The 27,732-nt window shown below is 45.2% G+C and overlaps 1 protein-coding gene across 1 annotated transcript in view; it reads left to right on the top strand.

The window, feature by feature from the left end:
• ncanb (neurocan b) overlaps nt 1–27,732 on the top strand; it is a gene marked incomplete at both ends in the record, with an annotated part of 105,148 nt that overhangs the window by 29,677 nt on the left and 47,739 nt on the right. The window contains 2 exons of the mRNA XM_079157367.1: nt 961–2,139; nt 23,225–23,341. Of these exons, the coding sequence (XP_079013493.1) occupies nt 961–2,139; nt 23,225–23,341 (1,296 nt within the window). The remainder of the gene's footprint in view (nt 1–960; nt 2,140–23,224; nt 23,342–27,732) is intronic.

Genomic DNA, 27,732 nt, shown 5'->3' with positions numbered 1-27,732 from the left:
TTTTATTTCATCAAACAGTCTACAGCCTAAAAACACGGAGGGATAGAAGAGACATTTAACCTAATTCCCCATTACATTTAAAGGTCTTTATACTGTATTTGCATATTTACATCTTCAACAAACTATAAAAAGCACATATTACAGTGTGTTAGACACTTAATGTAAAAAGGGCTGTTATGCTATAGAATGGTCACCCCATAAGCCTCTCTTTCACTGTGAAGTTCTGTCTGCCACCAGGTACGACCTCCCGGGGAATGAGGCTCCATTTAAAAACAAAACGCAGTGTTAGCTAGCATCAGCACCAAGAGTCATGTGCTCATTTGCATAAAGTCGAAGTCCTTGTGCATTCATTTGCATAAAGCTTAGTTGTTGTTGTGTCGGTTGCAGTGAGGGAGAGGAGGGGAGAGGAGGGGAGAGGGAGAGATCCAGTGCTGTTGGCAGAAGAGCAGTCGATTCATTAGAAATGAATTACAGTATAATATAATGGAATACATTTCTTTCTTTTTCCCTGTTTGTTTGAATCAGTCGCTAAATTTGTCGCTACTAGTATTCTTTGAGGACAACGGCGAGCTGTTGTCTTTGCGCCTGCTGTGCCAAAAATGATCCCGCTTGGAACTTGGGAGTTGAGAATTTGTCTATTCACACTTTATGTTTCTACACAGACATGGATCTGTTTACTTCACTATCCCAAATATAAATAGTTTGTACTGTGGCCACAGAAAAGAAGAAAATATGCAATAAAAACACACCAGTGACGTGGTCCCCACATGACCGGGCAGTGCTCACACCGCTGATCCTGACACACTGAGCTCCCTGTAACAGTTACATGGGGCTCATGTAAGCCAGGCTTTAGTTTTAATTGCTAATTCCACATGCATAAAATTAAATCCACCCCCGTCCTCTCCGCCCCCATAATGGAATGGTATTAATTAGTCTGTTCTGTCTCTTTGTTCCCGTTAGGATTCGCTGCTTCGGGTCCCAACGAGACATCCCCACCCGCCGAACATGTCAACGTATCCGGTCCTCAGGGTCCCAGACGAAGCCCGGCTTTGGCTCCCGTCCCCAGCAGCCACTTTTGGTGGGACATCAAATCCATGCGTGGCTCTAAACTAGGCCCCCCTGGGAATGTGCCCTACGTGGGCAACCGTCCCACCTGGGAGCCCATGGAAGCAAAAGCGGGGCCGCTCGAGGTGATGACCCTGCCCACTTCCCTTCGACAGGACAACCCGGAAAACTATTCAGGCCAGGGGAAGGACCAAGACGGGGAGGATGCTAACCCTACATCGGCTGCCAGAGCTGCATCGGGGGAGGAGAAGGAGATGGAGGGGAGCAGTGACGGGAGCAGCTTTCCTGGTGGGTTTGCATTGAAAGCCAAAAGCAGTCCTGAAACAAAGTCTTCACTCGCCCAAAGCCAGACTGAGCTCGTGACTGTGGCAGAGCTCACCACTCTGTCCCGGTGGCAGCTGGTGCAACAGCCCACCGCCCCACCTCGGGGCTCCCAGGAGCCCGACACAGCAGAGGAAGCCAGGGGAGAGATCCTCTACATCCGCAGGCCCACCGACGACCTCTCCTCGGCTTCCTCACGGAGAGCAGAAAGCACCTCGAATTCAGGTTTCACTTCTCCTTTTAAAAAGCACAGCAAAGGCACCAGCAGAAAGGAGGCGGCCACTTCCACACCCGGAGCCCTCATGGAGGTGCTGACACCCTCCGAAGTGACCACAGCGGAGCTTCTGACGACCAGAGACGCTCAGAGGACGGATCCTACCACCACAACAACCGCCACGGAAAGCTCCTCAGGGAGCGCCACCACCGAGGAGTCGTCTATTTCCATTTCGTGGCTTCAGGAAGAGCGGGAGAAAAGAACGCCGGACCTCTCAGCTACTCCAGCGCCCGGCGACGGATCTCAAACCACCACGGGTGCCATCCGGATGACCACCTTCGCGTCGGGCTCCAACGTCGGCGCCACAGAAATGGAATCCAGGTCCGCGGTGTCTGACTCCTTCGTGGTTGGAAGCCGCTGGACTCCTTTCAAAAGCGCGAGCCCGAAGTCGGAGGAACACAAAGCTCCGACATCGAAAGACAGCAAGGACCCTTTCGGGATCCTCGTACCCAACTGGGCCTTCGGGCTCATCCCGTCAGGTATGTGAGCTCCCCACGATGAATGAACTTCACTGTCACCATTATCTTCACCATCATGACCGATTCTCTGGTCGGTAGCGATTTATTTAATTATGTATGCAGCTCAGCTCAGCGGGGAACATCACTCACGTCGTCGCTGTCTTGAGGTTGCCGTGCGGTACATCACCAGTTAACGCTGCTGCACACCCTCCACCCGAATTCACAGCCTCCGTAGACCACCTGAAGTACACACACCTCCACGTCCTCACTGTGCCTGTCTCTTGTTGTTTCGTTCTACATCTCCCCCTTCCCTCTGCTGCTCTGACACGCATCATGCATTCTTAATCCGGGCCAGTTCTCTCCTCTCCCCCCGTCCTCCCGCGTTGGTTTAGAGAGACAGCTCCCGACAGCGAGGCAGCGCGCTGAGGTGAGGCCGACTAGGTCTTAGTGAAGTAATTAGCGGGTCAGAGCGAGTGCAATTAGGTGGCGAGAGGCGAGAGGCCGAGATGCTGGTCCCCAAACAAATCAATGCAGATACAAACTACAAGATGGGACTTGTAATTGACTGCGGTCGCTTCTCCTTCCTCGTTTTAAAGTTTTCGTCCATGTTCTCTCTCTCTCTCTCTCTCTCTCTCTCTCTGTCTCTGTCTCTCTCTCTCTCTCTCTCTCTCTCTCGTGGTCGGCTCAACTTTCTGCTCTCGCACTCTCTCCCCCCAAACTTCACAATAATAGCATTGTCTGTGGTGTTCGCCTCAGCTCACTCTCATTGATTTCTCTTGATAGTTAATGGACCTGGTACTGTGGCAGAAAACCACAAAATAAAAGAAACACAATAGCGACAACAACATACAACAACGCTGCATTCTTCTCGCCCTCGTCTGAATTCGCAATCAACCAAAATGTGTTTGCTTATGTTTGATGTGTCTGTCTGGAATTAATGCATTATTTATCCCGTGTCTCCGCCACACTAATGTCACTCATTCATCCTCAGCTCAGTGTGTTTGGGATTTTCAGGGTTTTGAGAAAATATTTTCTAAATTCTGACTTGGATCATTAGTCATCCTGCTCAGGAAAGTTTGTTTCTCACACTTTCCTTCACAAGTCATCACAATGAGGATAACAGCCTATTCAGAATACACGCGCCTCATGTTCACACCTCTCTATTCTGTCCTGACATCAACATTTTGCAATGTGTTCGACAGATGACAATGTTCTGAGAAATGACTGAATGTTTTTTAAATTGCACTGCTCCTGCTGGCCAACTTGACTTCCATCACAGATCATCTCCGGGGAAGATTCTCCACTTGATTGCCTCCATTGTTGGGTCACTTACGAACACTTTCCCACTGACCATTGTCTGAGTAGTGAGTGTCTTTCTCAGGGGAACCATCTCTGTTCAAGTGATGTGTTCTAGTTTACAGGAGATTATGAAGTTGGGGACTTCCTTCTTCCATTTAATAACAGCAGAAAGAGAATATTGCTATAAAACTGAGCTTGCAGTTGAAAAGTCAGCCGCAAATCTGAAACTGCTGTGTTGAATGTTTAATGCGGAGCACGACAGGCCAGTCGCCTGGGACAAAAGATGTTGGCAGTGTAGGATTAAATTATGTTAAATGTCAACGTTTTTGCATTCGGGCAAGTAGAAGTAGAATAGTAGAATATCAAGTGAGTGTTATTGAAAGTTTCGTGGTATAATAATGAGTTAAACGAGTGATAAGGTCCAGTAAAGGAAGGGGTTGAGAATGGGTCCAACAAACCAGGAGACCATTGTTTGTGTCCTGTGTGAAACTAAAAATATACATCAGTACGATTGTTCGAGAAAGTTGCTACGTTTGTCAAGTAAGAAAGTCGTTTGATATCTAGTTACATTGTTACAGTTGTTACATTCTGGTTGTTATGTTGTGCTGTCACGTTCATTTGTTACTTTAAACTGTTACGTTACATTAGAAAGTCCGCAAAGGGCAGTTGTTACGTTGTGTTGTTACATTACTTTTTTTTAAACATACCGTAATCTCTTAACCAATTGTATCCGAGTAGTTTTGCTGCCTAAACTAAACCTAAACAATTGCCTCACATCGTTAACCCCCTGGCATTTTGCGTTCCTTCAAGCGTGATTGAACGTAATTATGAAAACGACATTCAACATATCAGTGGTTTGCAGAAACGTAATTCTTTCTTTGCTGACAACTGGGTTAAACATCACCACGACCCTATCAATGAATGAAGTGAACATATAATTCAGATTTCATGCAGAAAAGCGAGATGTTGGTTTGTGTAATCGCAGCTGTAGGAAGATTGAATGGTGGTATGTGTATTACTACGCTGGTCGTCTGTATCGGTATTTCTGCTGTGGTGACATTTGGACGGACCTGCTCTGGTTGAGTGATTAGAAGCAGGAGACCCCTCCCTCTCACTGACCTTCCGTAGTTGTCAGTTATAGTACAGATAAAATTACAGCAATGGTTGTCGGCCCATTTCAGCAGAGAGATAGAGACAGAGAGGAGGGGAAGGGCAGATGGATGGACAGCTCTGGGACAGAAGCATGGGAGAGAGAGAGAGAGGGGGGGGGGGGGGTAAGTGTGTCCTCTCCTCTGCTGTAGGTGGGAGTACATAAACCTCTTTAATCAATGATCAGAAGCTACACTAACACATTTCCACAGGCATCCAGAGAGTCCGCTGTTCCTCGTCTTTTTTCCTTTCCTTCCTTCGCTCCTCTTCATTTCCTTTTTCCTTTTTCTTTACATTTCTTCCAATCCTCATTTATTGTTGGTTATCAGGCCAGTTTCAGCCCCTCTGTGTCCTATTTGGCCATATATCACAGCGATAAGACAAGAAAACACATCCAGCTTCCCGATTCCCCCTCGCTCTGGCCTCCAGCTAAACCCACACAGATGGGTGGACATACGCGCACACATAAAGACTAAATGTATGTGAAGAAGCACCAGCATGCCAAGCTCACTCAGGAGTAAACCTCGATAATCCACACACACACACACACACACACACACACACACACACACTGAATATGTCTTAATCCTTTTACTGTGAGGAAGTAAACAAGTCTCCTTTTATTTCTTTTTTAATAACTCATATCTTCATTTCCATATTGTGTAATCCTAAAGTCAGTACTTCTGAAAGTTTGTAACACCACAAGAAAAGTTACAGAAGTGGCTTCTTCGTCCAGAGAATCCCAAACAGGCGTGGAAATGTACCGAGCGGCTCGGAGCGGTGTGACGAAGCAACGTGGGCCGACACGGTAACGCGAGCTGTCTGTCCAGCCTTTAAATTACCAACGTCAGTTTGATACTCTGCCAAACAGGGAACAGGATGCCTCTGAGATAAACCCCCCCTTCTTGAATAAAGCCTTGTCCCGGGGCCCCGAGATGGATCAGACCTCTGGAGACATCAATAACACGGCAGCCAGCCCTCAACCAAATTAGACTGTTAAATTTGGAGGAGAGGAGCCAGTAGGTTGGAGTGTGTGTGTGTGTGTGGACGGAGGAGGAAAGACGGAGATGGATGGAGACGGAGACAGGCTGCGGTGGCACATTATCAGTTTGGGTGTGTGGATGGATGTTCAGTTTGTCTGCTGGCTGTTGGAGTCCTTGGATCGGCCGTCTGGAGCGAGAGACCACATTCTCACTGCTGCATATAGAAGTCTATTGATTTTTCTCTCACCTTTTTCCCCTCTATCTTTCTCTCTCTCTCTCTCTCTCTTTTTCTCTCGCTCTCCCCCGCTCCCCATCTCCCTGACTTTATGTCTTTTATTACTCCTCTGGTCACTGTTATGACTCTCGCTGGCATAATGTTTCGATAGCCTCTTGAACTGCAGTGTGGTACGACACAGGGCAGTCAATTGTCGTCTAACCGAATCTGTCCCTCGTGAGATCCTCATCCTCGGCAGGGTCCTCGTCACCTCCCTTAAATCCATCCGCTCGCCTAATCTGTCGTCCTGCTATCTGCTTCTCGTCTCCAAGTTCCTCTTTCATGGTGTAATTCCTCCATTTTTCCAAATCAAACCCTCCTGCTGAAGCTAATCCGCCGCTATTGGCTGCTGCATATTAAATGAATGGGATTTGTTAAAGAACAGCCTTGAGGGACACTGGGCTCCGTCGTGGTTTGGGATGAAACGGCGTTACACAGCGTTTACACAGCACTCTGTGCTGACTGAGTGCGGGCTCTTTGTATCCTGTTAACCAAGTGTTGGAAATGAGCTTAAGTACACCGTGGTGAGGCGTCACACTGAGCCTTTTTGTGGTACGACCGTTGATAATGCAGTGACTAACAATGAATTAATCGCCAACTATTTTGATAATCGATTGTACAGTTTTTTTGATGTGCAGGTTCAGCGCTGCTCAAGATAGAAGGCCAGTTATAAAACACAAACCCTGTTTATTACAAAAAACCAGACCAGAGGAAAGTAATCAGTGCCTCATCTCTCACTCATCTCACTGGCAGAATCAGATGTCCTACACAGCTTTCCTCTGTGACCTCAGACTGCTTAATCTTCACGTCATCGATGCCATCATGGATGACGATGTTGCTAAAGCTAGTAGTGTTGTGTTCCCTGATTCTCCCTACGCAACACCAGCCCCTTCAGATCACCCTCTGGACCAGAAGCTGTGGCCGGGGGGTGAACAGTGTAGCTGGCGATGCTCGTCTCATACTGTGGGTAATGGAGTTCCCTATAACTAGAGTGTGTTGTGTAACCCTGAGGCAACAGGGGCTGCCATCAAATATGGATGGGTTCCTTTAAGAGCAGCCACTTTGACAGGTAAACACAGCTGTAATTAATAACATTAATTATGGCCCCGTTCCATTTAGCTGGGCCAGAGCCCTGCAGTACATGCTGGCTCACTGGAACGGCTGCTCACTAAATGTTACAGGACCATAATTTACCCTTCGCTTAGCCCCCCTCCCCCCCGCTGCTACAGCATCAAGCTGTCAGCGCTACGTTACGATGGAGACCACACTGTCACTAACTGCACTCCCTGAAGAAACATTATACACTTTTTTTGCAAAAGAAAACGCTATTTCAGAGTCAGATATAAAAGAAGAGGCTAGAATATGTGTTTGAAGGATGTAAACTGATTCAGCAGAGAAAAACAGGTGAAAAGGATAAAGACAGAAGCTAAAGCCCACAGATCAAAGTGTAAAAGTGAACCACCACATCACCGCGATCGAGACAGAAGACAATGTTCCTGTGAAGCCGTGTAGGTCTTTATTCACTGTTACAATATATTAAAAGCAAAAGCACTATGTGTCGACATTCAGTAGCTAGCGAAGCATAGAAGTGCTAATGCTATATAATGAAGTGCTGACGTACTATGGTAATGTTAACTTTTTAGTAGAAACTTAACTTTTACGAAAGGTATAAATGACTTCGATTTTTTTCCAGGTAACAAGTATCACTATTACACAACGTTTAACCACGACTAGCTCCAAATCCACAAAACCAGACTGAAAATGAAGAGAATCTGAAACGATTGCACGAGAGTCTGTGGAGCAGAGCCGTGTAGTTGTCGGACCCTGGTCAGAGCTGGTGTTATGCTATGATTGATGATTTGGGACTTAATGAAGGGTCAGCTCATTTTATCAATTCCATCTGTTTACCATCGAGGTATAAGTAGATACAGCGTTGGAGGCAGGGCCCCGTTTACTCCTATGAAAGTTGCTCAATGGCTCGTGAAGCCGAAATTTTTTTACTTCGGAGTATAAAATGATCCGGCTCTCTCGCTTCCATGGGGCCCATAGAGGAAGCTCACTCGCGTTTATTTAAACCTTGCCTAATGTTTTAAATAAAGGTTATTCAAGTGTTTTCACTGGGAAGTTATGTATAGATGTCTGCTTTACAGATGTCTCTTTCCCAATGTGAGTCTATGGGAAAAGTGTTTTTAGGCCCAACGGCGTCACGTGACGTTCCCAGAAGTTGTAATTCCACGGTCTAGCCACTATGGCACATTTACCTCTTCTATGGTGACTGCAGACCAGGCCACATAACCGTCCTTCCCACGCCACAGAACTTTCACTATCGCTGTCATGCCTGCTTTCAATTCGGGGGCCTGTAGCATCTAAAGTAACTTTAGCAGAGACGAGCTGGTCTAATTTAAAGCGTGGCTTCTTTACCTGCGGGTGCAGAGAGGCTGACTAACTAACTTTGCTCGGCTAGAAGCTAAACTAACCGGGAACACAACAAAGACAACCCCTCTGACGCTGAGATTGTTTTTGAAAGTGACAGGTAACAAAAGTGATATGATGTCGACTAAGCGCCGAGAGAACAACAGTCGATAAGGACTGAAGTAAAGATAAAGAAGAGTGAGGGGATTTAAAGTGAATATGGAGGAGGGAGGGAGCGCGTAGACAGAAGTCATCAGTCAAAATGTGCGCTGCGAGGTCGTACATCATGTCGAATCTGACTTGTTTAATTTGTTCTCACGTAAGCTTTCCAGCGTTCAAGAAGTGTCGTCAACACATCTGTGTGTGTGTGTGTGAGCGCGGCAGCTCTGGAGTCTCTCCGTGGACCGAGTCAAGTGCTGTTGAACATCACAGCAAGCTGCGATATGAAAGGCAAATATTTGCCCGTTTCGCAAAGTGCTGTTGGTTCTCAAACCGTTAAACGGAAACAGTGACTAAATAATTCAGAGAGGGGGTTTTATGTGCATCAGGCAAAAATACTGGTGAATGTTGGGGAGTAGAAAGTGTTGATTTATATATGTAAAAAGTCAATGAAACAAACAGCTATGTTTGTAAAGCTCATGCACCAACAACATTTTGGGTTTAATTTTTTTGCTGTCAGCCTGAAAAAAATAACAGGGAAGCTGTCTTAAACAGGCCTTTTTTATGGCATCATAAAAATGCTTTATTATCTGTGCTGCCACAACAAAACCTGGTGATTATTCAGACTCTAGCAGCCCCATCACAGGCAGCTGTATTTTATTTTCAAGCTCACATGACCCACAGCTCCCATTATGGCGGATGAATGACTGGATCTTTTGACTCGTGCTGGTGGCAGATCCGCAGCAGAGCTGCAAAACCGGTTTTGTTGGTGTTTTTTATGAATATTCTCTCACATCACAGCCCTCTAAAGATCAGTCGGGTGGCAGGCGTTAACGTCAGTAGTACACAACACATGTTTTTTAATCACGTATTTGTTTGGTGAGTGCAGCGCATTGCGCTCACGTATGCACGATGCAATGTTCCGAGAGAATTTGTGGTCTCGTTTTTTAACGTTTCGACTTTCCATAACTTTGCATATTTGGATTGGAAGGGTTCACAATAATCGGTGCTATTCCAATTACAGCCAAACAGGGTGACCGAACAAACTCTAAATAAATAAATAAAAGTAAAACAAACAGCCGCGCAGCAGATGAAGCCATCAACCGCTTGTTGGAGCATTCGGGGGCGTCGCCATCTCCTCTGATTTTATTGGAGTTATTTTCATTTCGCCGCATCTGTAAACCCGATAAGAGAAGACCTCTGCAGAGCCACATGTCACCCCATTAAAAACACAGACAGGGATTCACTGAGAAGAGTTCTTCTTCCACGATGAATCCCTATCTTGAGTTTTTATTGTCAGGCCCCTCAGGGCCCCTGCGGGTGCGTAGAGTTTAATAAAGAAAGGAACAACATCACCTTCTGTGTGCCACCAAATGGGAAATGATGGGAGCGATGGATGGAGACGGAGAGCTTGGCAGGGCGCTGTCAGAAGGAATACGATCCTCTCTGTGTGGAGTCATTGTGTGGCTGTGCAGAGCGGGATGAGACTAACCCGGCATTCAGGCGCTATCAGATCAGACGTTAGGAATCTGCTTCCTCTCACTGAGAGGATGTTTCACTTCTCTATCTGTATCTAACAGGTCTGTCCTCTCAGAGGTCAAAGAAGAGAGACAGACTAGCGGCACGGTGAAGCACTCTGCTTTCATTACCTCAAAAACAAGAGGGATCTGAATTTAGATGTATTATGATGTGAAGCTGCTCAGCAGATTCCTGTGGAAATGGGGGCTCTATTATGCTTGTAGCACGCCCAACAGGATTTGAACAGCGGCGTCCCTGAGATGCCCCTTTTGCGTTCTCATTCTCCATTTGCTGGCAGACTCAGCCGGTCACACATGCGAGCACACGCCGTCGGAGAAAACCAAGGTTAACAGCGAAATGCATGATTTCAAATTGAGGTATTTTTTCTAGCTGCGGAGGAGTGGCGGCAGAGAGGAAGAGTGCACCCAGCTGGAGCTTTTTTTCGAGCTGCCAGATTGCCTGACTGACTTCACTCCCTCTCCACACTCGCGGTGGCAGCCAGGGGTGTGTTTGGCTGCCGGCGTCAGTCACAACGCATCATGCGGCAGCCATGCAGCCCACAGCGGGGTGGAAGGGTTGAGGGGTCTCCTCATGTAGGGCATGTCAGACACACCCACAGATCCATCCCAGCAGGGAGGATTCAGAGGCAGGGAAATAATGAAAGGGATAGTTTGGATGTTTTAAAGTCACACAATAACACAAACGAGCTAACCTATCGAGGCAGCGGTAGACCAGCAACTCCTGTGTTCTCCAAGGTAAAATAACAATGGAGTCTGGTGGCTTTGTTTCAGATCCCTGATGGGAACGTATATAGCTGTATAGCTGTCTCATGGCCAATTAAACTGGCTGAAATATTCTAAAAGCTTACACCAAACTCTAAATCTATTTGAGGATTTTTTTGTTGGCTAAATTATGTTTTGCTCACATCCCCGTCCACAGCAGCACATTGCTGCGCTTCTGCGCAGTAACTCTTGTCTGTTTTTCTCCAGACCGGTGGCGTGCCGACCGTCGTCTATTGTTAGTAACACACTGACTATGAATAAGTACCTCATACAAGCCCGCTTCAAAACATCCAAACTATCCCTTTAAAAGGCTCCAGGGGAGGAAGCTGTCTTCAGGGAGTGGTGGATATGAAGGTGTAAATTACAGAGTCTGGTGAGCTGTACTAAGAAAGGGTATGTTTGCAAGTTGCAATGGAGGCTTGGAGGAATTTTGAGAAGCAAGCGTCTTGTCAGAGTTTCTGCTGGCAGGGTCACTGTGAGGTCATGTGAAGTAGTTCTTCTTTGTTGAGTTTTAAGCAGGTCTCCAGGCAGAGCCTGCTGCCCACAGCTTGCTTTTACAAATAGTGCTGCTCTGCTGTCAGAACAACTTCTTGATAGTAACCACAGTGGACTACGAACATGCAGGCGAGGGAGTATGAGATCCCCCATCTCTGTCTGTGTGTGTGTGTGTGTGTGTGTGTGTGTGTGTGTGTGTGTGTGTGTGTGTGTGTGTGTGTGTGTGTGTGTGTGTGTGTGTGTGTGTGTGTGTGTGTGTGTGTGTTTCCTGCTTCTCCTTTTTGACTTTGGGCTCTTTTTGTGATTGCATATTCGCAGCAAACTGCACAACACATTACGTCGTGTGTGCAGCATCAGTGAAGGTGTGTCCAAGCATACCTGTTGTTGTTGTTGTTGTTGTTGTTTATGTCTGCGGTAGAATACAAGCAGGAGGTTTTGGTGATTAATCATTGTCTCCTCAGCAAGTCACATGATTGGCCTCATCACTTTCTAAGCAGCTGTGCCAATCACAGTGGGACGCGATGACAGTGACTCACCAAATGGAGAGAAGAGTGCAAATCAGCTTTTCCAAATAAGGAAATAGTGATGTTTGCACACAGCACCACAAATGTGTTGCCAAAGGCACACGATGTGCCCTTTGTACGTTGAATTTACATTTGTCGGGTATGGACTGTCTGATCAGGATGCAATAACCCACGCTAACTACTCCGTGCAGGTAGTGCTAGATCCCTGAACCATCCCTGTGAGATTTAACCAAAACAGTCACACAGTCAAGAGTCGTAATTGGAGAATATTCCAGTTCGAAGTGTGCATTTCCTCCTGTATTGATAATGATAATGAATTCGATTTTGAGTGCCTTTCATGTTAAACAACAAGAAAACAAGCAAAGACTCAGAAATTAACTCAGCGTTGCAGACTGAGGCAGCCTGAGTGGTTTTGCAGCAGCCTGGTGACGTTCGTTGATGATTATATGAAGGTAGCCACAATGAATCATTGAGCGATTTGACGTGACTTTTCCAGTATGCAGATGCAGTCAGTCCTGTTGCCTTCAGGTGGCCATAGGGAGATGGAAGATAACAGAAAGAAATACTCACAGTAATACATGTAACACAGCCCATTTTACCCTCATTCTGGCATTCTGTCATCACTCTGCAGTTGTTATTTTGACGTTGATCTAAATCTGTAAAGGGATTGGAGAGCATCTCATGGAGGTGTTGATGTCTATAACTCAGGATCATTTTGTATCGGCTGGCTCTTGGTGCTATATCTTCAACTAAGTGACACACCAACACGTTCTCACTCCCAACTCCCTTTAGTGTCTCTATGAGACGCATCTGGCTTTCAACTAACTCCAACGTAAACCCAACGCCTCTTTGTTAGACGTCAGAGATACTGACGTAGTATAACGAGCAGGAAAGCCCTCATAGGGGACGTAGGGGGGGGAACAAACAAACACAGGACGTTCACCCAGGAGACTGCTGTTAGTGTCCTGTGTGAAACCAAGTCAACTTTTACCGTAGTTTAGCTTCAGAGTTTGAAGCGAAGCCACTGACCAAACGTCAGTATTTAACGAGTTAGGAGTGAGAACGTGTCGGGCACGCAGACCTAATGTTGGCCAGAATATACCAACACCTCCGCTTGCACTACTTGTATTTGTTTCATCTCGCCTCTCACTTTCTCGCCATACATCGTCTTCGTGCTTCTTGCACCACTTGTCTAATTGTACATGAAACAGGAACTCAGCCTTCACATGTGTGTGTACATCCCTCACTTCATTTAAAGGCATACCAATCAAGCATATGAGCATGTTCACAGCACTGTGGCATCACTTGACGTGTAACAAAACATGTTCTGTTCAGTAATCATGCAGTCTCAACATGAATAATTCATCGTACATCGCTGACAGTTCCGGTCTTGTGTGCGTGTAGAATATTTTTCGATAATTTTAGAAAAGGGGGAATGCGGTTGATTCAATATTCTCATTTCACAAAGCCCTGAAAATGAGAGCACAGACACACTGAAGAGAAGCGAGCGGGGGGAAAAATCCAAGGTGGATAGAATGTGTTTGTGATGATAAGCCAAGATGGATTATTTTCTTTCCACTCTGACAGCCCAGATAATGCAATTTATTTAGGACGAATGGAGATGCCACAAGTGCCGCTCTCGTAACAAAAGACCCTCAATTTCTACGTCAGGCTCGCCGTCCCGGCTTGTATTGAATTGCCGGTCGTGTTACTCCTCACCGGCCCTCTCTGGGCTGATTCAGTGTGACGCTCGGTTCACGAGGCGCTCACTGAGAGCGCGTCGGCTGCTTTCTGCTGTCTCAGCCTTCTGGCACTGTAGCTAATTGCTAGTGTCACAATTTTTCAGAGTGTGTGTGTGTGTGTGTGTGTGTGTGTGTGTGTGTGTGTGTGTGTGTGTGTGTGTGTGTGTGTGTGTGTGTGTGTGTGTGTGTGTGTGTGTGTGTGTGCTTGTGCAGAGAGGAGGAAAACATTCCATGCAGTTGAGAAGAGGTGAAACTATAAATGGAGAGGACTCTATCGAAATAGAATCAGAAACTCTTATAAGTGTTATTAGACTTCTTTTCTCAACCTCGCTTTTTTTGGTCATGTATACCTTAAGGGTTGATTTATATCCGCGTACCAATCATTATTTTCATGTTCAATAGGGAATCATTTCTGAATCCAAATCTGCTTGTTTTTGGTACTTTTCGATATTAATCTTGAGTAGTAAATAAGAACTGAAAAACTCCACGGACTGAATTTGATTTAGATTTTGGGACTGATAATGTGTCCGGTTTGTGTTACAGCGATGACTATTGTGTCAGGTTTATCTATTCATTTCATTAAAGTACAACACACAAAGAAGTCCGTAACTTCACAAAAATCAGACACACTAAATATCAAACTCGGTTTTCTTTTTTCCTGTATTGGATTCCCAGTTGAATATGGAAAGAACAAGTGATACACGGATTGATTTCCACCCTGCAGACATGACTGTAAATTGATCATAGCACGATGTAAATAAATGATAACTTGGAACAGTTTAATATGTTGGCACGGTACTCTTAATCATTTGAGTAATCCAGTGTTGATTGCAGCTTTCAGCGTGCTCAGTAATAATTAATGCATCGCTGTCGGGGGGGGGGGGGGGTTACACGTTTCATTAAGAGCTTTATTTTTCCTTCACCAACCTCCTGCAGCATTACAGCACGAAACAGTCTGCAGGTAACGACGTACACAAACACAGAGAGCAAACAGAAACCCGACCTCAAAGCAAACGCAGCAGCGCAGCATGAGAGCTCATGACTTACAGCGTTATTAGGTATACCTATGAAAAAGAATCCGCTGAAATTCATAGATATCCACGTAATAACTAACCAGGAAGCACAAAGACCGCAAAAATCCACACAGGGCAGGCGGGAGGTTGACGTGTCAAACAAACACCGGCCTTTCAACCAGGAGAACGCTCTTCGTACTGCGTGTGAAACCTGAAGTCATAGTATATTTTGTCACGTCACGTCCGTAACTTCAGAACTTAAGTAGCACTACATCCGTAGTTATTTTTACCCAAACCTTTTCCTAAACCTAACTAAGTTGATCACTATAACTATTTTGAAAAGACTGCATGCATATAAAGAGCGTAAATTGACACGTGTTGCTGGACTTTCACAGGAAAAGTAATCTTTTCGTAAGATATATGAACCACTGTATGAGGATAAGTTGCACACATTAAGGCTTTCTATTACATATTACAATCCAATGATCCCCCTCCCCTAATAAATCTGAGGAAGCTACCTCACACTTAAGTGAATTTTGACTCAGTCTTTCCGTTTGGCTCACAGTAACTCTTATGAGGCCGTATTTGCCATGAGTTCAATCCATTCCTTATAACAAGGTGTGCTTTATTTTTCCAGTTCCAAGGTATAGAGTGGATTACATGTGGATTTTTTTGGACTGCGGTCGACATCCAGTGTTGTTTTCACCCCTTACACCCCCGGACACACACACACACACACACACTCACGTAGACAAAGGTGCAGCCAGACACGGGGCTCCGCATGTGGTCAGACGGACAGAAATAGCTGCTCCCTCCTCCTGCAGTGCTCATCAATCCTGGTTTGTCAGAGGCCGCTCTGCCCCGGCTCGGTACAGTAATCACACCGCTACACCTGCTCCATCCGCTAACCCTTTCCTCTCGCACTCCCTAAGGATGCCGGGCGATGCAGACGTCTGCAGCCTTTCAAGTGGTCAAGCTGGGTTCAAGCCCGGATACGGCAAAGTGTCCCGAGTTGTCGGTCGTCCTTGAGCGCTGACTTCCTTGCCAGCCTGGGAACGCTCGGTAGCCGACCAGGTGCTCTGATCTCCCTGCGGCGGGTAGAGATCAATAGAGTATTACATTATCATTCTTTTACGACGGGCGGGCTTTATAGCATATGTGACCCCTTGGATTAATAGGGCTGTAGTTCTGTGGTCTTAACAACCACATGTCCTCATTCATTTGATCACTGCACTCGTCAATCAAAAATGGTGAGACACGTCCACAGATGGACAATTTAGAGCCTCAGCCACTAAAGACAGCCTGCGTCATAATTCTCAGTGTCAGAAATTTAGGACTAAACTCCTTCTGCCAAATCTAAAAACAACAACATGTCTTTTCTATCCCGTTGGTAAATTCTCAACACGTGGGATGTTTCTTGCATGCCGCTGACTGACAGCTGGTGCAGTTGGTTAAAAGGAAAGCGGTGGAAGCTTGCTGCTGGGGCGGCGAGGCGCACTGACCCTCCCCGTTGTGTGTATGACCGCATGGACTGAATGGCTGAAGAGTTTGGTGTAATACCCCCCCTCACTGCAGACTGTCAGGCCCCCTGCACACATTAGATTGCCTGACTCTGCAGGCTGACTGCTGGGGCGCTGACATCATCAGAACCAACCCGGAGCAGCTCCACCAACAAACAACCGTAACCTCTGTCTGTCTGCACCTCTTCCCCTCTCCTCGGCCACCTCTTTGCCCCTCATGTAGCTCACCTCTGTCCATCCATCACGATGAAGTAATCTGAGACCGCTCTGGGGTCTGCATCTTTGTGCGAGAGATGTGGCGTTATATATTTCAGCAAAAATAGGTTTCATATTCCCCCCGGTGTGTAATCATCAGCTTGCCGGGGCAGTAATTGTAGCTCATCTGCAGTGAGTGACTTGCCTTGTCTGGGGACACGTTGATACATGGATCATGTTCCTACTTGTGAGTCTGTCTGTCCGTCTTGGCAGCGGAGAGATGGAAACTTCAGGAGTCACACAGGTCGCACAGATGACTCAGTGAACAGTGGCAGTCGATGCATTGGTGGCATTGCCAGGTTGGGGTCAGGCGGCAACCTCGGGTGGAGGTCTGTGTGTATCTTTGTAATCCAATCATCACAAACAAACAAAAAGAATGGACCCGAACAAGCCCGAAATGGGGAACGTTCGGTTCCGAGGTTCGGTTCCGAATGTCGTAGAATGGACTTTTCATAAAGAAATTAAAAAAAATAATTAATTACTTTTTATTATTTCTTTTGGTAGTTTGCCTCTACATGATCAACTATCCAATGTGGCTGAGAATGTAACAAAATAACTTGTTTGTGTGATTGATCATCTCACCATTCATTTATTGTCATTTTTGGACTTTACTGTGCTGCTGCACCTCCAGGTTTTAGCATGTGCATTAGTGATTACAACCAATTAATAACTATGAATTTACCTGCAGAAAATGTATATCTTAGTCCTGCTCAGGAATGTGTTGTTGGACCAGGCTTAGCTGTCATTCATCGTTGGCAGAGCCACTTACACTTTTGCATTATAAATGCCCTTTTCTGCTCTGTATCATCGCTAAACGCATGAAAGACATGTTCACCGTCGCCATCATGCAAGTGACAACATGAATATTTCACACAACGCCAGTATCGAAGCTCGCACGATGCAGTTTAGCTCAGCTGTCCACACGGCTGTAACTGCTCTGTGTGCCTCACTGCCTTTTAGGGATGTACTGTAGCGTTACATTTTAACGGGGCAGCTCTTGCTGGAGCCCAGGTGATGGCTTATCACGCTCATAGAGAGGGGAGTGTAGGGAGGGGGGGGGGTACTTGAACAGGCCAAGGTATGATCTCCTTCTCAGCAAAGCTATTACAAGGTTCAGTGAGTCCAAGCACAGCAACGCGGCAGGCAATGAGCAGGTGTATATACAGTAAATGTAAGTGCGTGTGTGTGCAGTTTTTAGAGTGTGTGTCGCACACGTCTATTCGCACAGAGTTTGGTGTTTCTGTCAGCACAACCTTTTTTAATGCAGGCTTCCATTATGTCGAATCTGCAAAGCAGTCAGCTTCGAACTTCATAGGATGCAAGACATTTCCCTTATCGCAATCCTCTTTTATGGTCCGTTCCAAACCGTGTTTGTGTGTGTGTGTGTGTGTGTGTGTGTGTGTGTTTGTGTGTGTGTGTGTACGAGTTGACATCGGGGAGTAGCTTCCCAAATGTGCCATGGGGCTGAGATAATCTCCCGCCTCCTGAGAGGCTTAGGAAAAATTAAACATGACCCCACAGAGCAGGAAAATGTCACACAGAAGAACATCGTTTTCTGCACAGGATTGAAGAGATGCTGCAGTATCGGCTCAATGTCCGGGAGGAAGACCTCACATTGTGTGTTTTATTAGTACGACTGTTTCACAAACTGTATAGCACAAACCAGACTGTCCTCTTCCCTCTTCGCTTCCTCGGACTTCGGCTTCCGATCTTTCTCTTTTCCTCTCCGTCTTTTGCACAGAAACAGAAAAGGCACAGAGGAGAAGTGGAAGAGGCGACCTATTTTAAGACCGGTGCGTAATTAATCATGAGCTAGCAGCAAGCATTAAGAGAGGAGGAAATGCATGATAGCTCCCTCTGTGACTTTCTGTCCCTCCCTAGCTGAAATGTTTCTCTCTCTCTCTCTCTCTCTCTCTCTCTCTCTCTCTCTCTCTCTCTCTCTCTCCCTCTCTCTCTCTCATTCTCATTCTCATTCTCAGTCCATCTCTCTCTCTCATATTTGTGCTTCTCTGCACTAAATTTTAATTTGTATCCTCTCCTCTTTCCCAGAGACCAGGGTTTCTCTCTGCCTCGTGCCTTTTTTAATCAGTTTTTCACTTGCATATACATTTTTAGTTTCACATGTTTGTAACCTCCCTAATTATAAAAAAACGTTAAATGTCATCTAATGCCCTGACAGGAATGTTCCAACACTAAACAGTCACATTTGTTAACATATTAACACATTTGTTACCATGTTAAGGGCTGGCTCTGTGTGTGTGTGTGTGTGTGTGTGTGTGTGTGTGCATCCATTCATGCATGACATTTCTGTGCACTAAATTGTTGCCTTAGTCACATAAAACCAATAACCTCTCTCTCATTTCTGCATACTGTACTCGTGATGTCACCGCTAAGACTGCAGGCTGCTGCTGGTGGACAGATGGTGAAGCGCACAGTCTCATTTGTGTGTAATAAGTCGTTACTAATTGTCCGCAGATTGGATCAATGTCCTGTTCTGCTACAGCTCAGCTCTGAGTCTGTAAAACCACCGACAGCACAGCCGCCATTCATTAGTGCTGGTACAGTAGATGGTAGCTGAGGAAAAAGACCTTCTCACATCATGATTGAGGCAGTTTTGCTGGAACTGGTCAAATTACGTTAATGAATGGTCTTTTCTGTGAAAAGAAATGGGCCAATAAGAATGGACTTTGAAGGGTTTTTATGCCATTGAACTCATGCAGGTCCACACACATGAATAAACACAGTTGTCACGCACTAACTATGCTCAAAAAATAAACTGTCCGTAATAATTATGACAGGAGTATAAAGTCCTTGTAGGGAGAAAGTTGCGGTGGATGAACCATAGACTGTATGTAAGAGGTGGACGAAGTCATTGTGGCATCAAACATTGGTTTGTGGACTACAGTTTTGAAGCCTTGAGTTCAGTAATTTCGCCGTTGCAATCTTGGATTATGGCCGTCGCCATCTTGGCTTTTTGGAACCGATAAACGTAAATTACCATATTTGCACCGTGGAGGAGTGATGTAGAGACACCGTAATCCGCTCTGGTTGCGGCAGCGACCTGTCAATCACAGTAAGCCCGCCCTAAAGCATACCCTGCTTTATGGTCTGTTTGACTCTAAACGGACCATAAATTACTAAATGAACATCATGCTGTATTGAAGAAGACTTGAAACTAGAGATTGAGACCATAAACTCATGTTTACAATGTTTACTGAGGAAATAAATCAAGAGACAAGTAGAGTCATTTTCTCATAGACTTCTATACAATCAGAGGAGTCGCCCCCTGATGGACATTAGAGAGAATGCAAGCTTAAAGACACTTCCGCATTGGCTTCACTTGGCAGAATCAGAGGTTGCCGCCTGGGATGGACAGGTTTACTGTTTATGTCCCATGTTTGTTTAATTTACCGTACTTTCGTTACATAACTTGCGTACTTAACTCACGCCTTCAAAAGTTACCAGACAAAACGTAACATAGTTACGTAACAAACACAGGACTTTGACCCAGGATACCACTGTTCGTGTCCCGTGGGAAACCATAAAAGAAGTCTACTTATTTTACCATACTTTTGTAATGTGACTTGCGTACTTAACTGACGCCTTCGTAAGTTACGTAACAAACGTAGGCCACGTATTTTAAGGCCACACCACTATCTTTACCTAAAACCAAGTAGTAGTTTTGCTTTCACTTTCACAACGTGGTAGATGCAGCTTGGCTCATCTGAAGCATTAGAATTCTAATGATAACCATTGATAACGCCCATTCAATCGGCTGATTACATTCTAAATAGGTGAGTTTTTCCTATCAGTTGGTGATGTCGTCTACTTAAACGCTGAGGAGAAAACCCTGTCCAGTATTAACAACACCAGCCAGAGCTGCAGTATTACCTTCAGTGGTGTGATTGACCGGGAGAATGGTCATAAGAAGTTTGGCCTTTCGGCTGCCAAAGCCTTCATCACTAAGTCGACTCGATGAGCCGGTCCTCAGCTGTCAGTTACACTGTGTGCATCACTGCCTTTCTCCACTGCAGCAGATACATGTCCACATGTGCTGTGACTCAAATTGAAGAGACGTTTGTGAAGCTGAGATTTAATACCAAAACCGCGTGCAGAGATACTCGCATGTCAGACTTATCTTTTGCAGTACAAGTGTGACTCAGGCAGATTAATGCATGGGGGAGGGGTTTGTTGAGCATATGTTGCAAATGTTACAAACTTTAATGTAAGCGTTTAAAAGCTGAACTGAACTCTTGCCTTTGGTCTTTACATCAGCATCTCTGACTTTTGCTTTTGATGTAACCAGACTGATGTTTATTTTAGGGTGATTTGTGTACAAAATTTCATCAGAGTGAGACTTTCTTTCTGGGGTTCTTAAGGTACATCAATCATTGACACCTGTAGGTTTTAACATTGAGCAGTAGCATTGCACTAGACTAGACATTAATGTATTTATTGCTTAACTGGTTGAGCATCATGATTAGAAACAACACAGTGACATTGTTTTTAGCTACATACCAATGTCGACATTCATGGTCCTCAGAGGATACATTCTAATGACTTTAGTGATGCTATGGCGTTACCAACAGGTCAAAGTTTTCACGTATCAGGTGAAATATCTAATTTATCATCTGATGGATTGGCACTAACATGTTGTAGAGACATTCATGTTCCCCAGAGGATGAATCCTACAGACTTTGGTGATCCCTTAATTCTTATAAGGTCATCGCCAGGTTGGCTCTTGTGGCTTTGAGTGAAATATCTCATTATTTTAAGTTAAGTTTGGCTGATGCCTATTCCACAGTGTGATGTCCTGTATCTTGTGCATATAGAGTGTCTCAAATGACACAAACACCTACTCACACCTACTCTATTTAAACTAGTCAACCGGAAGGTGGCATTTTATTATTTGGTGTCAAAAAGACATTGAATGTCACAGTGGATGAAAGCAGCCGACCACTTGGAGGCATTTTTGTATTTAGTGAAGCCACCTTGAAAAGCTCATTTTCCAAAATTGTATGATTTTGACATTTTCGATATGTCACACAGAGCGAGAGTTGGCCAAGTTTGAGTAAAAATAGCTTTCCACATCACATCACCTAATTTACCTGAAGAGTCGCTGTGGACAGCAGCAGTGAAAGTAGATTTAGGTTCACGCTGATAATCTCCCACCGTCACATATCTTCTCTCATGAAAACACACTGAAGCTACTGTTGGTGACATGCTTTTATCGACAACATGGAGTGAAGTTGAGAGTATGTGGTAAACAAATCATTTAAGCAACAGCAAACCAATCATTTGGGTATGTTTAACCAACACATAGCAATCAGAAGCAACAAAGGAGGCCACATTGGGTATTTTCTCTGTTGATGGAAACAGATTATCTATTTTAACTCCCAGTGTTGGGGTAGCTACTTTGAAAAAGTACAGGTACGCTACACGTTTGTTGACAACACCAAATACTACTGCTACTACTACTTATACTTACTCATGTTTAGGCGTTGCACAGTTAACTAGTCTGGGTTAGATTGATGTGGATTTAGCATTTGTTGGTGCTAGCCATGCTACTGGAAACTTTTGAAAATAATATAATGTCAAACTAGAGGTCTAAGAGCATTATATGTACACTGGTATCATCCACCCTGGATGGATGGATGAATAGATAATGATTCAAACAGCTCATTTCCTTCAACTTCTTTCTTCATTTCCTGTCCTCACACATTGACCATGTCCTGTTTTTTCCATTTCATCTTATTTTTATGTCATTAATTGCTCAGCACTTTCAGATTTTACCATCTTCCATCAGCACATCATTAACCTTTCAGTGATGTATGTTTTCAAATCACGTACAGTGTTGTTTTTTTTCCCCTCCCTGCTGTTGAATTAAGAAACGAGTCTCTAATGGTTTTTCTCATTCAGCGAATCACTTTTATGTATTTCCAAAGGCAGACTTTCCATCATCTCCCCTGCCCTGTGAGTCCATCACCCCGTTTCACAGGAAATTGAATACACACTCGTGTTACTCTATATCTCACCAGTATGCAATGAGTCAGGGTCAGACAAACATCCAGAGATGCACTCGCACACGCTTGCACACGCAGGCTGATGCATAAACGCACTCAAACACATACAAATGACGGTATTCCCAGTCCTTGAGGGGAACTGCACTCCGCGTTCTGCACAGCTTCTCTGGGCTCATACATCATTAAATGAGCCGGGCTGTTATTATGGAGAAGATGCAGTGTATTAGATGGCCTGACAGATTGCGTCAGGGGCTGCAATCCTATCAGGATTGGATAATAAAAAGACATTTAATCGAGCCAGTTCCCTACAGTCCTTCTTTGCACACATCCTGACGCCTGTTCTGCGGTCTAACCGTCCTTGTCAAATTCCCCCCCCCCCCCCCCCCGTCCCATCCTAAAATATAAGAGCAATAATTACGACTTAATCTCCTCAATCTCCGCCATTCATCAGCCAAAATATTTCCCATGAAGAGGCATGGCGTTATAGCCCAGCAGCATAAAATGTGTTTATTGCCTCCTCTGCAACGCCGTAATGTGCCATAAAAATAGGTGTCCCGCGCCAGTATGCATGACACGACTGGGCGATGATCAGCTAATTTATGGGGGCCTCGGCTCATCAGTCGGACCTGGGATGAGAAGCAGGAGGACGCCAGGAGGGGGTCGACTCAGCACATTGTCCTTCGCCTGGCGAGCATCAGTCATGATAAACAGGGGCACGGCGGACGCAACAACAGCCAATCCGTCACCTTGTGGAAAGTCACAGAGGCCGAGTCTACGCGCTGTCTGCCCACTCTGCTCTTCTTCTGTCTCCGTCAGAGAGCAGCGAGAGGATAGAATGCTGCCTCACTGCCTGTCGTAGTTTGTCAACATTCAAGGCACTGTCGTAGCGCTCTTTCTCCTGGAGAAAAAAAATAAATGATAAATTCATATGTGTCTCACACTCTGTCTGTCTTTGCAGGGGAGAATAACCCGTGCCAGACCAACCCCTGTCTCCACGGAGGGAGCTGCCTGCAGGAAGGCGACGGCTATAGCTGCTACTGTCCTCAGGGCTTCTCTGGAGAGAGCTGCGAGATCGGTGAGTCACTGCCGGGTCAGGGCCGGGGGCCTAAGGGGGTAACGAAGGGCCCCAGTGCACGCTGGTATATACTGGTTTTGTTTGAAAGGCATGACTGCCCGCTCAGCTTGCGAGTCTTGACAGATTTTGCGCCTAAAGTAGCCACCGGACAACGTATCGTCTCATCACATGATCAAACATCAACATACATATTACCCAGCAATCATCGCTGCATATCTGTGTATGACAAAAATACCAATGAACATAAGAAATGATTCATTTTAAAGGGGTAGATATAGAAACGGTTTCCTCAGTATTGTAATACTATTTTGAACACAAGTGTATTTAAGGGGAGGCTTTGGGAAACTATGGTAAGGGCCTCTATGCCACCCAACACATTGTTGTTAGACCCGCTTTCTCTATGGGCCCCCAGGGGTCCCAGTGCAACCGCACTGCTTACGCTGTCTATAGTTACGCCCCTAAGTTGGGAAACCTCAGAGGTCAGCAGCTGCAGAAAAATGCTGTGTCATTGTGGCCTAAGGGAAAGAGAGACAGGCATATGTTGGCATGACATTTACTGTTAGTGATGTTTGCGACTCAAGCAGTGAATTTAAGAGGAAAGCACCAACGAGTTTGTCTTCGTTTTTCCTTTGGGTTTTGGGGTTTTGTTTCCTCTTTTGTTAGCAGGATTCTGTATCCAAGACGAGCTCTCCTGTCAGGTCCAGTGGTTTTGGATCAAGCTCCTTGACTGAAAGTGAACTGGGAATATCCATATGCTGCAAGTCAGCCAGTTGTGACAGAGGTTGCTGATTGCGAGCTATATGCACTCAGCTGTGTGTGTGTGTGTGTGTGTGTGTGTGTGTGTGTGTGTGTGTGTGTGTGTGTGTGTGTGTGTGTGTGTGTGTGTGTGTGTGTGTGTGTGTGTGTGTGTGTGTGTATGGGTGTGACTGAGACATGCAAGGACACTGGGCCACAGAGGAGCCATGATCAGGTTTAGTGAGGGATGGAGCAGCTGGTTAAAGTGCTGAGGGAAACAGGAAACAGGAAAATAAAGAGAAGAAGAATTAGGTTGAATTTAGTAGATTACGCAAAAAACATCTACACATTAGTGATGCAACTCTATTTTCATTGATTGCAATTTTTTTTGCTGAGATAGTTGTGTGCTGCTATAGTATTGCTTTGCATTTCAGACTAAGAACCTTTGAGGATTAACAGTTATTAGATAGAAGCACCATCATTCCTGAATTAGAAACACCACCAAGCATGTTGAACCCTTTGTTAGTCAGACTTCTCGAGCTCTGCGAATCCAATAATCATACATACAGAGACAACAGAGCCAAGCTGAGGTGTTACGGGTCATTACTTACTGAAATAGGTCATAGATCAGGGGTCAGGGGTCATGTGAGGCCTATTGTCCTGGGTCTGATTATCAATAACCTTTCATTCTTACACCCAGAAGCACATATTATGCAGCATTAAGGTGTGCCTGTGCATTAACACTATTGGAGATCAATCAACAATCTGCCGTCGGGTCAATAATTTCAGACAAATGCATGTTAACTGCGTGAATTTCACACACATGTAGTTGTAATGATTCGCTCCAGTCGATGTGGTTTGGGTTCGTTATTGAATGAGACAAAACTTGTTTGTTTTTTAAGAAGCATTTGGAATAAATTATGCCATTTTAACATAAATGTCGGAAGGGTAGCACACTCGTAGAATATTTGGTGTTTACTGATTACTTCTGCACTTGTCCTTTAGCTCCCGTTTCTCAGGATTAATTGCCTTTCCCAGTGTTACTAAAGTGTTGCCTTGTTGATTATGTTGCTAAACAGCTGCATATCTGATGTTTTTAATAGGAATTATGGCCAAAGGCAACGAGGTTAATTGCTTATTACAGCAAAAGCTTGACCACAATTTTACCAACTTAACACAGTGCTGTTCGAGAGGAATTAGGCCGCGAGGGAAGCGTCGCTTCATCTGTGTTTCACATCCACAGCTTCTTTTTCCTTCACTTCATTGTTCATGTTTGAATCTTATTGAATCGTTTTCTTTCTCCTTCGGATCCAAACCAGTTTGTATACGTCCACCATGGCCCCATCACGGAGAGGCACATCAACCAACACACATCAACCAACACAATAACCCTTTCACGTGGAGAGCAGAGCAGTCCACGTGAAAGGGTTATTTAGGCAAAAATGAGGCAGTGGCAACACAGCTGCAACACACCTTGGAAGCTCTCTCCAGCAATTGGCTTGTAGCTGCAATTATTTGAGAAGCGTTTTGGGGAGCTGCATTATTGATGGCCAATGTTTCTACTGTGGGTCTGTAGTTAATATTTATGAGGGAAGGAGAGAGAGAGAGAGAGAGAGAGAGAGAGAGAGAGAGAGAGAGAGAGAGAAGCTGTATACATCTCAATGTTAGCGCTCCAGCTCCACTGGATCCTCATCTTTAGAAAGTCATTCGCTCCATCTGTATTCCTAACTTCATTTAAATTGATTCAGGGCTGTCAGTAAAGCCGCGCGGACCATAATTTGTCGCACCCTTATAAAAAACCCAAGCTTTAGGTTATTGTGTGCCATTGATCAGCAGGACTTTAGGGTTAAATCTGGTTCCTGCAGCAGATTAAGTGATTAATGAGGCACGATAAAGCCTGTCTGTTTGATGGCTGTGTGTTGAGATACAAGAATGAATTATATTTGCCTTCCTCACAGCTGGAATGAACATTTGTTCACAGATATCAATAAACGGAGATGTAAACAAAATGCACCTCCAGCGGATTCGGCCCATCCACTGATAATGTTGAGATAAAGTAGAGACACATTTGAATAAATCTTACCAAGCGAAGTTTTACTTGTTCTATTGGCAGCTTTTTGTTTACTTATTACAAGCACAAACACCTTGTACTCATAGGTTTTGAGTGGCTTTTTGTCCTTGTAGAGGACAAGTCGTGGTGCTCAGATTCACAGAAAGTTTGAACATTTACAGTTCAATAGCATCTGAACAAACCCAGCCTGCTGATGAGGGCCGTCATATGCGACATATCTTTCAATACCGCCACTCCCCACTGAATGAGACAATCATTAAACCCCACATTTCCCTTTTGTAACATTATATAACTTTTGAAAATTCGTTTTTAAAGGTGCTAAATTCAAAATCCAGAACTCGCATTTCGATCGCTAACGCGCTACACTCACATCGCTGACGCTCTGTCTGCACTGTCAGCGCTGTTTGTTCTGTCAGCACCGTTAGCTGCTAGCCGCCAGCTCGACCGTCGCCATGTTGAGAGCCGTTCGGTACAAAATCTTTAGTCCATTTAGATTCAAGAACCCACAAATAGAGTGATGAGGCTGAGTTGTTTTAAAGGTTGAGTCACATCCTTGTTTTACATTTATATTGAGTCCGTCCTGTTGTTGTTTGTGTCGCTCAGAAATCAAATCTCCTTCTTGTTGACGGCAGCAGCTATTTCTGTTTAGTTGGAATGTGATTTGTTGTTGGGGGGGGGGAAATGCATTAACCTGTCTCAGCCTATTGCTGAAGACGGGTCAGCAAATCACTGATTCTAACGGGAGCAGGAGTTAGGCAAATCATTTCTGGTCGCCTGCTGTTTGTGCTGTTTGTTCTTCAGAAAGACCTCCATCAGCCCATCAGTCGGCGGAGCGGCAGAGCGTCGGGCGGGTAAATCACTTTGAGCCGCGAGAGACGTTTCATGTGCATCTGGATTAACCGACAAATAGAGACGGACACATGAACGCGGTGTTTCCTTCTAGGCTCTCTGCAGCCGAATCAAAGCTGGTACACGTGTGCTTTTTTTGGATTTCAGATGTAGAATGTGTAGCGAGGTGAAGACAGTAACTGATCCTCTTAACAGGAGGAAATTACTCTGAATGCTCTATTATCTCATCCTGTCTTTCGACCCCTGTCCCTCTTCCTCTCCATCCATCTTTCTCATGGCCCCGTGAGGATTCGAGCGCCTCCATTTCCTCTATCGTCCCGTCCCGCATGTTGAATTAGAGGAGATAACGGAGCCCGAGCTGCCGTCTGACTTTCTCTTTCTTTATCAGCCTTTCCGTTTTATTTCTCCCTCTACTCCTCGAGCGAATCGGTCAGAAACAACAACCAGAGTGCAGGGGGAGAAAAACCCGACACATGAGGAACAGAAAGAGCCAAACACAGATACGCCGTCCCATCACTAAACAAACGACCGTAACAGTCAGTCGGACACAGGTGGTTTGAACAACTCTCAGGTCAATTTCAGCAAAATAAATTGAATAGCAACATCCTCTCTGTGCACACAGCAATGTCCTGCAGTTGGTTTTCTGCTTGACAGGAAGCCCACCTGATGCTTTTTTTTCATTATTATTATTATTATTATTATTATTATTATTATTTTGCACCTCCCCACGCTCTCT

This window comes from Pholis gunnellus (genome assembly GCF_910591455.1).
Source record: "Pholis gunnellus genome assembly, chromosome: 4".
Classification (NCBI taxonomy): domain Eukaryota; kingdom Metazoa; phylum Chordata; class Actinopteri; order Perciformes; family Pholidae; genus Pholis; species Pholis gunnellus.
This window is presented reverse-complemented; position numbering and strand designations above follow the sequence as displayed.